This window comes from Antennarius striatus, chromosome 21 (assembly GCF_040054535.1).
Source record: "Antennarius striatus isolate MH-2024 chromosome 21, ASM4005453v1, whole genome shotgun sequence".
NCBI classification, from domain to species: Eukaryota; Metazoa; Chordata; class Actinopteri; order Lophiiformes; family Antennariidae; genus Antennarius; species Antennarius striatus.
This window is the reverse complement of record NC_090796.1, coordinates 16,396,652-16,409,584: the sequence shown is the minus strand read 5'-3', so window position 1 is coordinate 16,409,584 and position 12,933 is coordinate 16,396,652. Positions and strand designations below refer to the sequence as shown.

Below are 12,933 nucleotides of genomic sequence, written 5' to 3'. Positions count from 1 at the left end.
ATTACTAATAGCAGAAATGATTAATTTGACTTCTGGAGATGTAATTATTCAAAGCTGGAGTGTGTTTGTACAAAATATTCATTATGGGTGTCACATAAACAGAGTCAGTATCAGTTTTATTGTCTAATTATGCATGCATTAAAAAAAAAGTGTAAAACACTGCAGATGGATTGTGTGTTATTAAAAGGCTTCTTTACAGACCAGAATTTATCATATGTGGCAAATAAATAATAAGAAAAACATGTTGCTTGCCTTAAATGATGAAAACTGCTGATTTAATAGACTGAGCTCAACCATGAGCTTCTTCTACCACAAACCTCAATCGAGGTGTACCTGTGTTTCCAGTGGCTGTAATTGATTGTTGCCTTGGAGACGAGCCTCAGGGACTTAATTGTCTGGTCTTTACTTGAACACAACTTTTCTAGCCTGCATGAAATAATAGTTCAGGCTCCGCGAAGCGTTTGAATCCAGTGTTTGCTCACCTTGTTTGGTTTTAAGCTCCATTAATTTAAAGCAGTTTGTACTTTGGGATGTTCTGTAGTGAAACCTGCATTGGAAGACTGGGGGCAAGGCCTTTTTAAGGGGGCCACGAGTGGTGAAGGAATTTAGCATTTAATAACAGTTTGGTGAATTAAAACTTCAGAACGTCACTCCACAAGGTCTTTTCTTAGAACCGGAGGGTGGACAACTCAAGACCCATTCAAACCAAGAAGGTTCCAGCCAATCATCTATGATGTGGAGCTTGATCGACACTTACCCTGTATGCGTCATCTAATTGCTCGCAATCAAAAAGTCCTTTTCCTTTCCGGCGTGCTGTTTCTGCCTCAGCTGTCTCCTGGCGACCACCAGACCAGCGCCGTCGTCTCCTCATCCTGCTGCTGGAGTGGAAACCAGGAGATCAAAGGCTGTAAATATACACCCCCCCCCCCGTGATAAAGCAGTATTTTCATTGGAATTCCACACCACACACACTCTCCTCTCACAGTTCTGACTGATTTAGAGGTTTGTATTCCACATGGCCGAGCCTCGGAATGTATTTGTGTGGAGGAATGATGGATGAAAAACAAGCAGAGACGTCTTTGTGTGTCCTCTGGACTCCAGTCCCTCACTTTTTATGATGCCTGGGCTGATTTGCTCAGCTGAACCACCAATCTGAGCGATTTCCCTCCTGGACTGACCCGGCTGAACATCAGAAAGATGTTTCCTCGTGCCAGCGATTGAACTTGGTCCACAGATGCTCCCCGATGGCCTCGTGTGTCAGTGACCATTATATTTATTCAGTGACAGCTCAGGGAGTCCAGGGCCTCAGATTGGAAACCACTATGTGACCTTTATAATGAGTTTATTCCCTTGAATGAAGGAAAACCATAAATGTACGTACGTGCATTCCCTCCCTTTACAAACACTTCTCTAATTTTTTCACCCTCTATCCTCGCGCTGAAGATTTTCTGAGAGACGCATAATCAGTTTGTTCACACATCAATTTGTGCTGGTTTGTTAATCAGCCTTATACCCACTTTGTATTGAAGAATACTTGAGTATCCGCTTGATTTCACCCCCCCATCCCTCTTGCGTCATGACAACCCACATGAGCGTCCCTCTGTAACAACAGATCCTTTTGTTGTCCTGCTCAGAGCTGTCAGAGGAGACGGAGGGAGCTCAGCAATAACATGTTTACGACTGTAACACACCACTCCAACTGTTAATGAGGCACTCAGTGGATGAGCTGGAAGACAGGAAATGGGTCAAAAGAGAGAAGAAGAGGAAGTAAGTAAGGTGTGAGTGAGAGATGAGAGCAAAGAGGAAGGTTGCTAAAAAAAGGATGGGTGTGATTTATCAGAGCGGATTGAAAATATCTTCTGCGGATGACGTCAGCGATGGCAGATGCAATCACTACCAACAGAGAATCTCTAGACAACTAATTAATTGCTATTATTCAAAATTATTCTAATTGCATATTTTTTTTAAAAATATCAGAATCAAAATATTCCATGAGTCTTAGCATCTAAAATGTTCTTTCTGGATTCAAACTCAACGTTTTAAATCATTGTCTAAACCCAGCAGTCTTATAATAATAAACTCTCTTTTTGTGTTAGCTGTTATCTACAGCCACAGTAACGTGAATCCAGCTTTAAAATTAAATGCAGTTAAATTAAATGTTAAATATCCAGCTGTTAGAGAGAAGCTAAAAATGCTACATAGGAAGAGGAAGAAACAGGCGCTGCATTGTGGCCAGATTTATATGATAGATTTATAATAAATTGTTTCATTTTTAATAAATTTAAAATGTGTAAATATATATATATATATATATATTTTTTTTTAAATATATATTTATAATAAATTATTTCAGCAGAGGAGGGATGAAATAGACAGCCTGACTCCACTAGCTTGGCTAATAAGCAGCTTTTGGTGATGACATCCTCTAATCAATTAGTTTCATATCACATTTCTGAGCCCATGTGTCCAACAGGCTGGTTTGAGCTGGTTTGTGCAGGTAGTTTGACTTTTTTCACTCACACCTTTTGTCAGATTTTTTATTATACTCTGGGCTGGAGGTGTCAGGGGGTTAATCAGAACTAGCTTCCTGCTACAGCTGGAAAAGGAGTTAATAACTGTGAAACTGAGCCTTACATTTAATTTGCAGGCTGTAAAACCGAGATGATGTAGAAGCAGGGCCGAGATGAGCCGGAGCCGAGGAATCATGCTGTTCACTACTCCTTTGATTCGATGCTGCTCTTGGAACGCACTGATTGATTAATGCAGGATTAATTTTAATCACACAGAGCATGAGGACGCATCTGTATTCACCGTGTACGACTCCCGCTTTTTTCTCCCCCTTCTGGATGAACAACGCAGAAACATAAAAGCAAAAAAAAACAAAAAAACAAAAAAAACTGCCTCGCAGGAAATACTAGTGGGAGAGGAGTGGTGGGGTGTGACAAATTACCTCTCCTCACAAAGCCTCGTGACAATAGCACAGCCTGACAACAATAATGAATAAATAAAATGTCCCGGGATTGGATATGGAGAGCAATTTGTGAAGCAGTAGCTTTTGTGAGCAAATGGCCTTTTGCTTTTTGTCGCAGAGGAGACGACCACAAGCGGCTTTGAGAGCACGAACAAAGAGACTCCATCCACGATTCAGCCAACAAAGAGCGTGAACAGCACTTATGAGAACACCTCAAGGGACAAAAGAATATGCTCAAAACCCCCCCCTCTTGCCGCCCCCCCCCCACCTCCATCACACGCTCAGTTGATCTTAGGCCTCTTGAAAACACACATTCACACATCTTGAGATCAGTTTGATGACACCTTTTCATCTGAACTGAGGAGAGTAATAGAAATATTTAGTCAGTGATGGAAGAGATGGAGGCAAGAAAACACCTGTGAGGTAAATCTGTGAAGGTTCCTCTAAAACAGGGGTGTCAAACTCATTTTCAGCGTAAAGGGGCAGGTGTAACTTATAAATGCAACTAAACGCAACTTCATGTAATGTAAAATAAATACTACTACTTAATGTTCCTGCATTGTGGGAAATATAGTTTTTGGTCAAAGCATACTTTTGATCTATTTATTTTTAGACACTGACCATTTATTCTCTTGCGGGCCACATTTGGCCCCCGGGCCTTGAGTTTGACACGTGATCAAATAGCTTCACAAATACTCTCCCTTCCTTAGTTTATTTAAAAAAGACAAACATTCCTTCTCTTCTCATTTCAGCTGTTTTTCCTCCACTTTTTTCCTGCCAACCTCACCCAAGAGTTCAAACACAAATTGTTCACCAATCAGCAAAGATGACACATAAATACTCAGGTTGCATTACAAGTCTCCAAGCTCCCTGCAAACAACATCCCTCAGTTTGCTTCAGAATTTACCTTTGGTGTTGTAAGATTCATTGTGGTTACTCACTGTGCACCAGGTTAGGGATGTGGGTGGCAGGAAAGGAGGAAAATTAATGTCTTTGAAACGGAAGTGAATCAATATGGATGCCCGGGGATGTAAAAAGGTGGAATGAAAATGAGAGCTGGGGAGAAAGGGTGTTGAAATAGATTCGGAGGGAGATTAATGGTTGTTTAAAAAGGAACCAAATTCATCAGGAGTCAGCTTCAGGTGCAAGACTGTGTGTGTGTGTGTGTGTGTGTGTGTGTGTGTGTGTGTGTGTGTGTGTGTGTGTGTGTGGGCAGGTACTCGTTGCAGAAACTATACACTTCTTTAGCTTTCAAACTCATGACCCTTTTTCAATGAATGGCCACACAACCACAGCGCTGATGACTTTGTATTAGTTCTCAAATGACTGTGAGGCTTTTCTAATTTCAACCTGGATTTGCTCAGACGTGATCCAACAGCGCCACCTACAGGCCTGATCATTTACAAACACATCACTGATGTTGGAACAAATTTTAATAATAAATTCCTTAACTGTCAATCCAAAATCCACAAAAAAAGAAGCAATGATTTATTCAGGTAAAAATATCTGCAGGATAATATACAGCCTCCAAAATAATGTACAAAATCAAGTATCGTAAGTCTGTTCTTAAAAAAAAACAAGAAGCGAACAAACCAAACAATTCCTATAAATAATGACTTCACAAGGAATACAGTCACACAAAGACACGTCTGTCCATCACTTGCACTTGTATGTGAGCTGCTTGCGATGGTAGTGAATCCATACCGGAGCAGCAACAAGCCCGGTCAAGAAACCAATCATAGCACCCAAGCTGCAGGAGATGGGCCAGACCTGTGAGAAGCAAGACGAGACCGTTTCCTCACAGCCACAGACATGTCAGGAAAACGCAGCATCCTGTCAAACCTCGAAATGTAAGAGTGGTTGAAGTTAAAAGATATGAGAGATCTGACCTGCCAGGGCCTGTCCCAGTCCAGAGGTATAGGAAAGGCTCCCACCCAGGCCCCCACGACTGTGCAGGCCACTGTAATCTGTAGACAGGTGTCCCACACAGACATCGCCCTGGAAACAGAGACAAAACAAAGCATGTGAAACACAACCCAGAAGGATGGGGGCATCAGAAAGAGATTCTAGGCTCACCCGTGTCGACTGAACACTCGGATCCAAGACTGGACGTTGGGGCCGAGGATGCAGAGACACCTCAGGGTGGTTAGAGATGTCAGCAGAAAAGCCAGAGAGAATGTCTCCACGGCAGAGCTGACAAAAAAAAAAAAAAAAAGATTTTAAAAAGATTTTGTGTCTTTGTCACATAAATGACATTTCTGGGGTCTTTTATCTGCCAAGGTGAGCAGCAGGTGTCAGAACCGGTGACAGCAGCATCCCAGGATCCAAGATAGACATCATGAACCAACCAGTACAGGAGACCAGGGCCACCAGATACCTACTCAATCAGTGGAGCTCCATAGAGAACCACCACCGTGTGGAAGAACAAGCAGGAGAGGAAGAAGTACAGGCAGGATCGGGACAACCTAGACAGCTGTAGAAAAAAAACAAAACAGAAAAGAGAATTATGATTTCAAGGCCTGAAATTATGATTTCAGGGCCTGTACACACTACTATATATATATATGCATGTGTATTACTAAGGATAGAGTGTGCTATTCATTTCCCATTGGAGATGATTAGAGTATAAAATTAAAAAAATTAAAAAATATTTTTTAAAAAAGATTTAAAAAAAAGAACCATCAGAGGAACAATAACAGATATTTTACCAATATTTCTAAGGAACATTGATATAAGTCAATAATATCGTTTATTCTAACAGCAGCACGCTTTTGCTACCATAAACACAACAGTTACGCTGGAGGTCAGGACCTTGTATCCCAGTGAGTGTTTCTTGGTGGGCGTTGAGATGCCAAGCAGCCAGAAGACGGCGACACTGACCGCGATGACCGCCCCGGACACCGAGTAGATCCACGACAGGTGAGCGCCGTACACGGAGAAGCCCGGGACGAACACCGCAGGTAGGACGGTGGCCATAAACACCGAGGAAGCGATGATGGCGTGGGTGGACGCCATGGCCCTGATCTCACGGTCCCACATTTTCAAATACTGTCTTAATCTACGATATGAACTCGAAAAAGATGACAAAATAATAATTAAACGCTTCAAAATGTTAATTTAACAGCGCAAATGGATGGCAGATTAAGTCCATTGGTGAAATTATCAATACTTCTTCCGCAATCGCCATGAAATGACAGGAATTTCCGGTTTAACTTCACAATAAAATATTTTTTTAACTCCACCCTGATAAAGTAAATGAGCGCACAGGAAACAGTTTTATTTTGTAGGTATATTTACAAACCTTTGACGTAAGTGGGTGGGCTTCACAGTACGTATTTAAACTGACGGTAGTTTCAGCCAATGATATTAGACGATAATTTTTTTGACCAATCAGCCCGTTGTGGGGCGATAACTAAAAGACGAAGACCGGAAGTTTACAAGCAGTATCCGATCAAGCTAAGAGCTCGCTTAGCAATATTTGTGACGAACCACTAAAAATAACCGATTTAAACACAACAAAGATGGTTTGTGAAAAATGTAAGCGTCATATTGTTGAAAAACATTAGAAAATACATCTTAAATCTAACTATTTGCGGTTATTTTAACGTTAGTCGCCTATATACTTAGGGTAGTGCTAGTAGCCAGTAGCTAGCTAGTAGTTTTGTACTGTTTGTTTCTTTGATAATGTATGTGTTTTTGTTTTCAGGTGAGAAGAAACTCGGTAAAGTGATCACACCTGATACCTGGAAGGATGGAGCACGGAACACAACAGGTGAACTAACGCCACGGATTCGGATAAGACCACTTCGACTGTGTCAGTGTCAGTATTTACTTTGCCGCAGTTGAACTAATTTGTTTGACCACATTAGCATTTTGAATTTAATATCATAACGTAGGTCACTGGCATTAAATCAGCAAATTAAGGTCATTTTTACTACCAATGTGTGTGTCCTAAATTCGTGGCCTGCTTTTATACACATCATAAATAGAATGATGATACTCTATGAGTGAGATGAGGATATTTTATTATTTTCTTTTCGATTCTCTCCTACAGAGGGTGGTGGACGCAAGCTGAATGAAAACAAACTCCTGACCTCAAAGAAAGCCAGGTGACTATCTGTCTAAAGCTGGATATCAAATCAGATTCAATTGTTTGTGATGGAATGTCACCATCACAAAGGAAGTCACACAACAGATTTTTTTTTTTTGACGGACGGACTTGGTCTGTGATGTGTTTCCCTCTCAGGTTTGACCCCTACAGCAAGACAGGGTTTGCTACCTGCAGGATCTGCAAGAGCTCCGTCCATCAGTCGGGGTCTCACTACTGTCAGGGCTGTGCCTACAAGAAAGGTATGAAGGGGAGTCTGAATTATGGCTAAAAATTCAGGCTAAAAATTATTGGATAAAACTTCTGTCAGTTTTGGCAGCGGCCCAATCTGCATCACTTTATCTCTAGTTCCTCTACTTTCTGTCTTATACTTTCAAGTCTGTCCTGTAGAATGGTTTTCTTATCCTTGAAGACCACAGTAGCTTCGCCTTGGTCATTTCTGCTTGTGTGATCTAATCCGTAAACACTTTCACTGCTAGAGTTTAGCGATGATGTCAACTCAGTGTAAGGACAAACTATTCCTAGCTTACCTTTGCCAGCAGAGTAGTTTCTCAAAATGAGCCATGCTTTCTGATCATCATCCACTTGTTGTCGCTTTACATACAATAAAATATATTAATACAATAACTGGTTTAGTTCCGTAGCTCCATTCCTCTCTCCTTCCACTGACCGGTCAAGAATTCTGTTCTCTAATCCTTACAATCATAGATGCCCTAAGACAACGAGAGTTTGCTGTTGTGCACATATGATCATGTGCAAAGATGTGCTGATGACACTGCTCCTCTCTTTGCAGGGATTTGTGCGATGTGTGGAAAGAAAGTGCTGGACACCAAGAACTACAAACAGACGTCTGTGTGACGGCGCTTTTGTGATCAGAGAAAAGAGAGCTCAATCATGTCCAAACACAACCCCAGTTCCTCATCACAAAATCTCACGATATGTTTTGTATTTTAAATCCTGTACTTTTTTGTGTGTAATATATAAACTGTTCCTTTTTTGATTGAATTAAAGCATTGCGTACGACAGCACCCACCTGAGGGTTTAATCGTGTCGGTTTTATCTTGTTAAACACAACTTGCCCATATTCGTCCTGCATCCCTGAAATAATTGACTTACTTGTACATTATCGTGTTTGCTGTGACGTACGTTCTGCCCTCCCTCACAGTTTGTTTAAAGGCTGGCTCCTTTAATATCGTGAGGCCTCTCAGGCCCTCGGGCCTCAAACTGCGTGTGGACACCGGTGTTTGTACCAGTGATGATACACCGGTACAAACACAGAAGTTCGTCAAAATACGAGCTATTTGAGATACGAACTGACCACGTGAGACCGGATCTTGTTCTCGTTCTGTGCGTATGCTGTGACTTATGTTTCTTTTTATACTTTATCATTGTTTATTTAATTAATGTGTAATTAAATGTGCACAGGCAAAGCCTTCGTGTTTATTAGTTGATAAAAAATGTGGGGTTTTTTTTATCATTTAGAGTGGTTTAGAGCTTTTTTATAAGGTTGGAACAGAATGAGCAAATTTTGAATGAGCAAATGTTTGACTTTCGAAGTCAACCAAGGAACGGCTTACACTCGTATCTCAAGGTTCTACTGTAATATTCAGAAGGTGATCTTTGGAGGCTGATTGGTGTGATGTTCAGGCCAGTTTTGTGATCGGTTTATCTAAAATAAAGAAAAATACATTTAATTTGTTTACAACACAAACAATCCTGGATGGTCCAATGTGTGTTGTGATTTGTTGTAATGCGTTCAGGTGCTTCACTGGAAGACTTCAGTTTATCCCTGTTACATATGGTAGTTACTACATCAAAACCAAAGGTACATAACAAGAACTCCTGTTACATGAACACAACTGTGGTGTTCATCATTTTAGTCACACAATAAGAAGTGTATCTCCCAACTGCTTTGATTTCAACAGCTGTCTTCCTCCTAACGGACTGGTACAACCTGTTTCTGGGGTGCAGCAGACAGATATGTCCTTCCTGATTCTCTCGTTGAATTTGTCCGCACCATCCGACACACATGTGGATTCATTACCAATGAAAGTTTTATAGACTCTGACAGTTGCAGGAGGAGATATCTACCCCAAAGTCTCAATCTGTCCCATACTTTGGTCTGTATCCAACTTCCTGTGAGGCTTAATTGTCCTTTGTGTAAAATATCTGGTAAAATGTTAGCATCTTAGCATAATCTCAAAGCACTACCATGCATGAGAACGCATACTTGCTCACACAGTCGGCTTCGATTACGTTTCAATGGTGTTTCCGTCTTTTTCCAAAGTGAATGAAACAACCTGGAGTCACAACTGTTGTTATATCTCATTTTACTTTTATTTAAGTGTAGAATCTTTAAATCATATACATTTGTCATAGATGAAATTGAAAAAAATCCATGTAGCACCTTATTTATTCTTCTTTTTCGAATAACAGGTATAATATGTCTATCATCAAAATATAATACATTACAAAGAGGCATAATCTGGAAAATTTGCAAAGGCATCAAAGAGTGTTCTATAGGAAAAGAAAATCTTCCCTGATCTTACGTCAACACTGAAGCCAAGTTTCAGATTTTAAAACAATTTTGAAGTGCAAATTAAAATATCATCGAAAGGCACCCAGAATGTGTGTCATAAAGTTCTAATTATGTTCACAGTGATTTTAGAATGCTATCTGCAGCAGGACTGAGATATCCAGCCTGGACATGTGACTCGAACCCCACACCTAATGAAGGTTGTGATACTTCCTGCCTTCGGGTCACATGGGAGGCCGGGTTTGGAGTCTGGAGCGGTCGGACAGGAAGTCCGTTAGGCTCGCTGGGACAGCGTCAGGAACTCCTCCCGAGTTTTAGGGTCACTGAGGTAGGCTCCCAGCATGGCGCTCGTCACCGTACGGCTGTTGATCTTCTGAACGCCCCGCATGACCATACACATGTGTCTGCAAAGACACACACACACACACACACACACACACACACAACAAGAAAAAATAAAAAGATGTCAAGGAAAAACGTCCTTTCATTAGTCATCTCAAACAGTTGAGTATTTAACAACACAATAAATGCAGCGTCTTTTAAATTTAGTTTTTACGACATACTCAAGGGCTCTCAGCGTTAACGTGTCACATAATGGAAAAGGAAATAAAAATGTATGTAAATAAACACTTTTTTCATCGAATTTCATCCATGACTCAGATTAAAATTAAAAAGTAAACAGTTACAGTTCCACAAATGGTTGTTTTGCTAACAGGACTGTACAAACAGCACATATTCATTCTAAATGAATCTATCATCCATCCACCCATCCATCCATCCATCCATCCATCCATCCACCCGGTACTATTTAACAATTTTAGTAGAAAGGAAATAAACAAAACACGATTGCTTCCCTTTTTTTAACAGTAATCGAGCAGCTTTAAGTGTGTGTGTGTGTGTGTGTGTGTGTGTGTGTGTGTGTGTGTGTGTGTGTGTGTGTGTGTGTGTGTGTGTGTGTGTGTCCACTTACACTGCTTCAACAACCACAGCCACGCCTAACGGCTGCAGAGTGTCAGCTATTCCATTGGCGATCTGTTTGGTCAGACGCTCTTGAACTGAAAGGAACAAAATTCTGGGATTTAATTTCAGGAAAGTTCTTTTTATTTTTTATCTTTTATTCAGAAAGAGCACATTCAAATGACAATGTCACATTCTGATACATTTAGCCTCAAGCACACACATATACAATGACATTATCATATAAACCGTCACAAATCTCCTGAGAATGCGTTGTTGTTGCTCTTTCAAGGGTTTTTAATTTAAATTATAAAAAATAAAAATTATATACTGGTTTGATCCCCGAAGGGAAATTAAGACAGCACACTCTAGTTAGTGATTTAAACGTATGCATACATACATATTAGTGTGTACGGGCCCCTGTGGCACACACATACATAAATGGGGCCTGTAGGCATGCAAGGGGAGGGAGAGTGGCGGGCAGCTCCTTCTTGGTACGCCCCAAATGAGCGATTTGTAAAGGGGGCGCCTTTATTATCATTATTGATTATTTTAACACCTTATGTGAATGTTAGTGTGAATTATTTACAAAAAGAACATGGGAAGCTGTCATGTTTGTAACAAAAAAAAAAGAAAACTAATAAAATTATTTCAGGAAAGTTTTGTGGAAACAAACAGCACATCATCTCTTTGCTCTCTTACCTTGAAGCCTTCGACTGAAGATCTCTACAATCCTGCAGGAACCAGAACACAAGCTAATCAGAGGGACGACCTGGACTGATTGACCTGTTCCTGTGTCGAAATTATCCATCCCATCACGCCTAGACCTGAACTCCCTCCATCAGTCACGGAGGATTCAGCAGCAGAACGTTGGTCTGCGTGTGTTTTTTCTGCGGCTGTGATAATAACGGCTATTCCCACAGGTCCGAAGGGATTTTCTCCTCACTGGAGACCGGATGGAGTTTAGATTTCTATCTGTGGGTTCTCTTGATGAGGGGACCGGACCTAAGCCTCCAGGTCAATGCACTGAGATAACAGAAGAACGCAGCCACCCTGTACTAACACCAGCAGCGGAGGCAGAAGGGGGCTGACTGCAATCCTACAATAATGTAATATAGTGACAGGGTGGTGGGGGAGTGTGTTACCTTGCCAGTTTGCTCAGGCCCAGCACTTTCTTGTTGGGAATGTACCCAATATGGACCTGGAGACGGAGACAACAGCCAGCAGCGACAGCAGCGGTAAGTAAATATGATGCAGATTATTATTAATGAGTTCAAATGTACACGAGATGTACACACACACACACACACACACACACACACACACACACAAACAAACACACGCGCACACCAAATTCAGCTCATTTATTTTCTTACCCTGCCAAAAAAAGGCACCAGGTGATGCTCGCACAGTGAAAACATGTCAATGTCCTTCACAATCACCATCTCATCATGGTCTTCATCAAATATGGCATTATTCATGATGTCTGTGGGCACGGAGAAATAAACCAGTTTGTTTTGTTTTTTTACTGATAAAATCCATTCCTCTCTAATGACAGTTGTTGCATCTTTTGACATCGACGGTGGATGCGTGAATAATTTGTTCTAGGTCAGAATTTTTTTTTAGTTTCTTTGAGTCATTCTCACGGATAGTCCATGTTTACTGACTGTGGGAGAAAGCCAGAGCAGCCAGCATGCAGGGATTCGAACCCGGGACCTGATACTATGAGCTGAAGTGAGATCCATTAATTATCCTTCAATCCAAAACATTTCACCTCACAAACTGTTACTTTAAATGGCACCAACAACTTCCTGGTGGATTATTTCTGGATTATTTCGGGACGTGGGTCGGTTTCAGGGGGACATGACGTCACACTCACCGTCAACGTTTTCGTGGTAACCCTTGGTGAGGAACTGCATGGCCTTGGCCGCGCGTAAAGGCGTGCGCAGGAGCCCCTGTCGGTCCACGTCCTCGCCCAGCTCGCGGAGAATGCAGGTGTAGGCGGCCTCGAGCGCAGGTAGACGCGTCACGTCCTCCTCCTCTTTGCGGGACGTCTCGTGTTTGCGGTGAATGGCGGACTTCTTGGAGATGAGGTCACTGAAGCCATTGGTGGAGTGGAATTCATCCACGGCGTCGTTGACTTGGTGGCTGTTCATGTCGAGATGAATCTGGAGTTTATTTGAATCACCTGGAGTGGAATCCAATTTCTGATCCACGAACTCAAGCGCGTTTATAAACCCTTCATCCACCAACTCGAGCGCACCGGCTTCCCATTGGTTGAAGCGCAATTACGATTGCTCTTACGTCATCACACCGCCCCTTCCCTGTCGGGGCATACGAGTTTGTTTTTTTTTTAAGTTT

At 41.6% G+C, this 12,933-nt stretch overlaps 3 protein-coding genes across 3 annotated transcripts; 1 reads left to right on the top strand and 2 right to left on the bottom strand.

Moving 5' to 3' along the window:
- Positions 1–4,249: 4,249 nt before the first annotated feature.
- On the bottom strand, positions 4,250–6,163 carry pigf (phosphatidylinositol glycan anchor biosynthesis, class F). Its single transcript, XM_068305782.1, has 5 exons — positions 5,783–6,163; positions 5,353–5,444; positions 5,048–5,164; positions 4,861–4,969; positions 4,250–4,741 (listed from the first exon to the last, which is right to left on the bottom strand). Exons 1-5 carry the CDS (start codon positions 6,008–6,010, stop codon positions 4,628–4,630), a joined length of 660 nt encoding a protein of 219 aa, XP_068161883.1. The 5' UTR covers positions 6,011–6,163; the 3' UTR covers positions 4,250–4,627.
- Positions 6,164–6,398: 235 nt separating this feature from the next.
- Positions 6,399–8,107, top strand: cript (cysteine-rich PDZ-binding protein). Its single transcript, XM_068305648.1, has 5 exons — positions 6,399–6,508; positions 6,678–6,743; positions 7,026–7,080; positions 7,218–7,321; positions 7,873–8,107. The coding sequence occupies exons 1-5, from the start codon at positions 6,493–6,495 to the stop codon at positions 7,935–7,937; spliced, it is 306 nt and encodes a 101-aa protein (XP_068161749.1). The 5' UTR covers positions 6,399–6,492; the 3' UTR covers positions 7,938–8,107.
- Positions 8,108–9,392: 1,285 nt separating this feature from the next.
- gch2 (GTP cyclohydrolase 2) lies at positions 9,393–12,831 on the bottom strand. Its single transcript, XM_068305634.1, has 6 exons — positions 12,452–12,831; positions 11,949–12,058; positions 11,718–11,773; positions 11,275–11,306; positions 10,586–10,670; positions 9,393–10,019 (listed from the first exon to the last, which is right to left on the bottom strand). Exons 1-6 carry the CDS (start codon positions 12,726–12,728, stop codon positions 9,890–9,892), a joined length of 690 nt encoding a protein of 229 aa, XP_068161735.1. The 5' UTR covers positions 12,729–12,831; the 3' UTR covers positions 9,393–9,889.
- Positions 12,832–12,933: the final 102 nt, after the last annotated feature.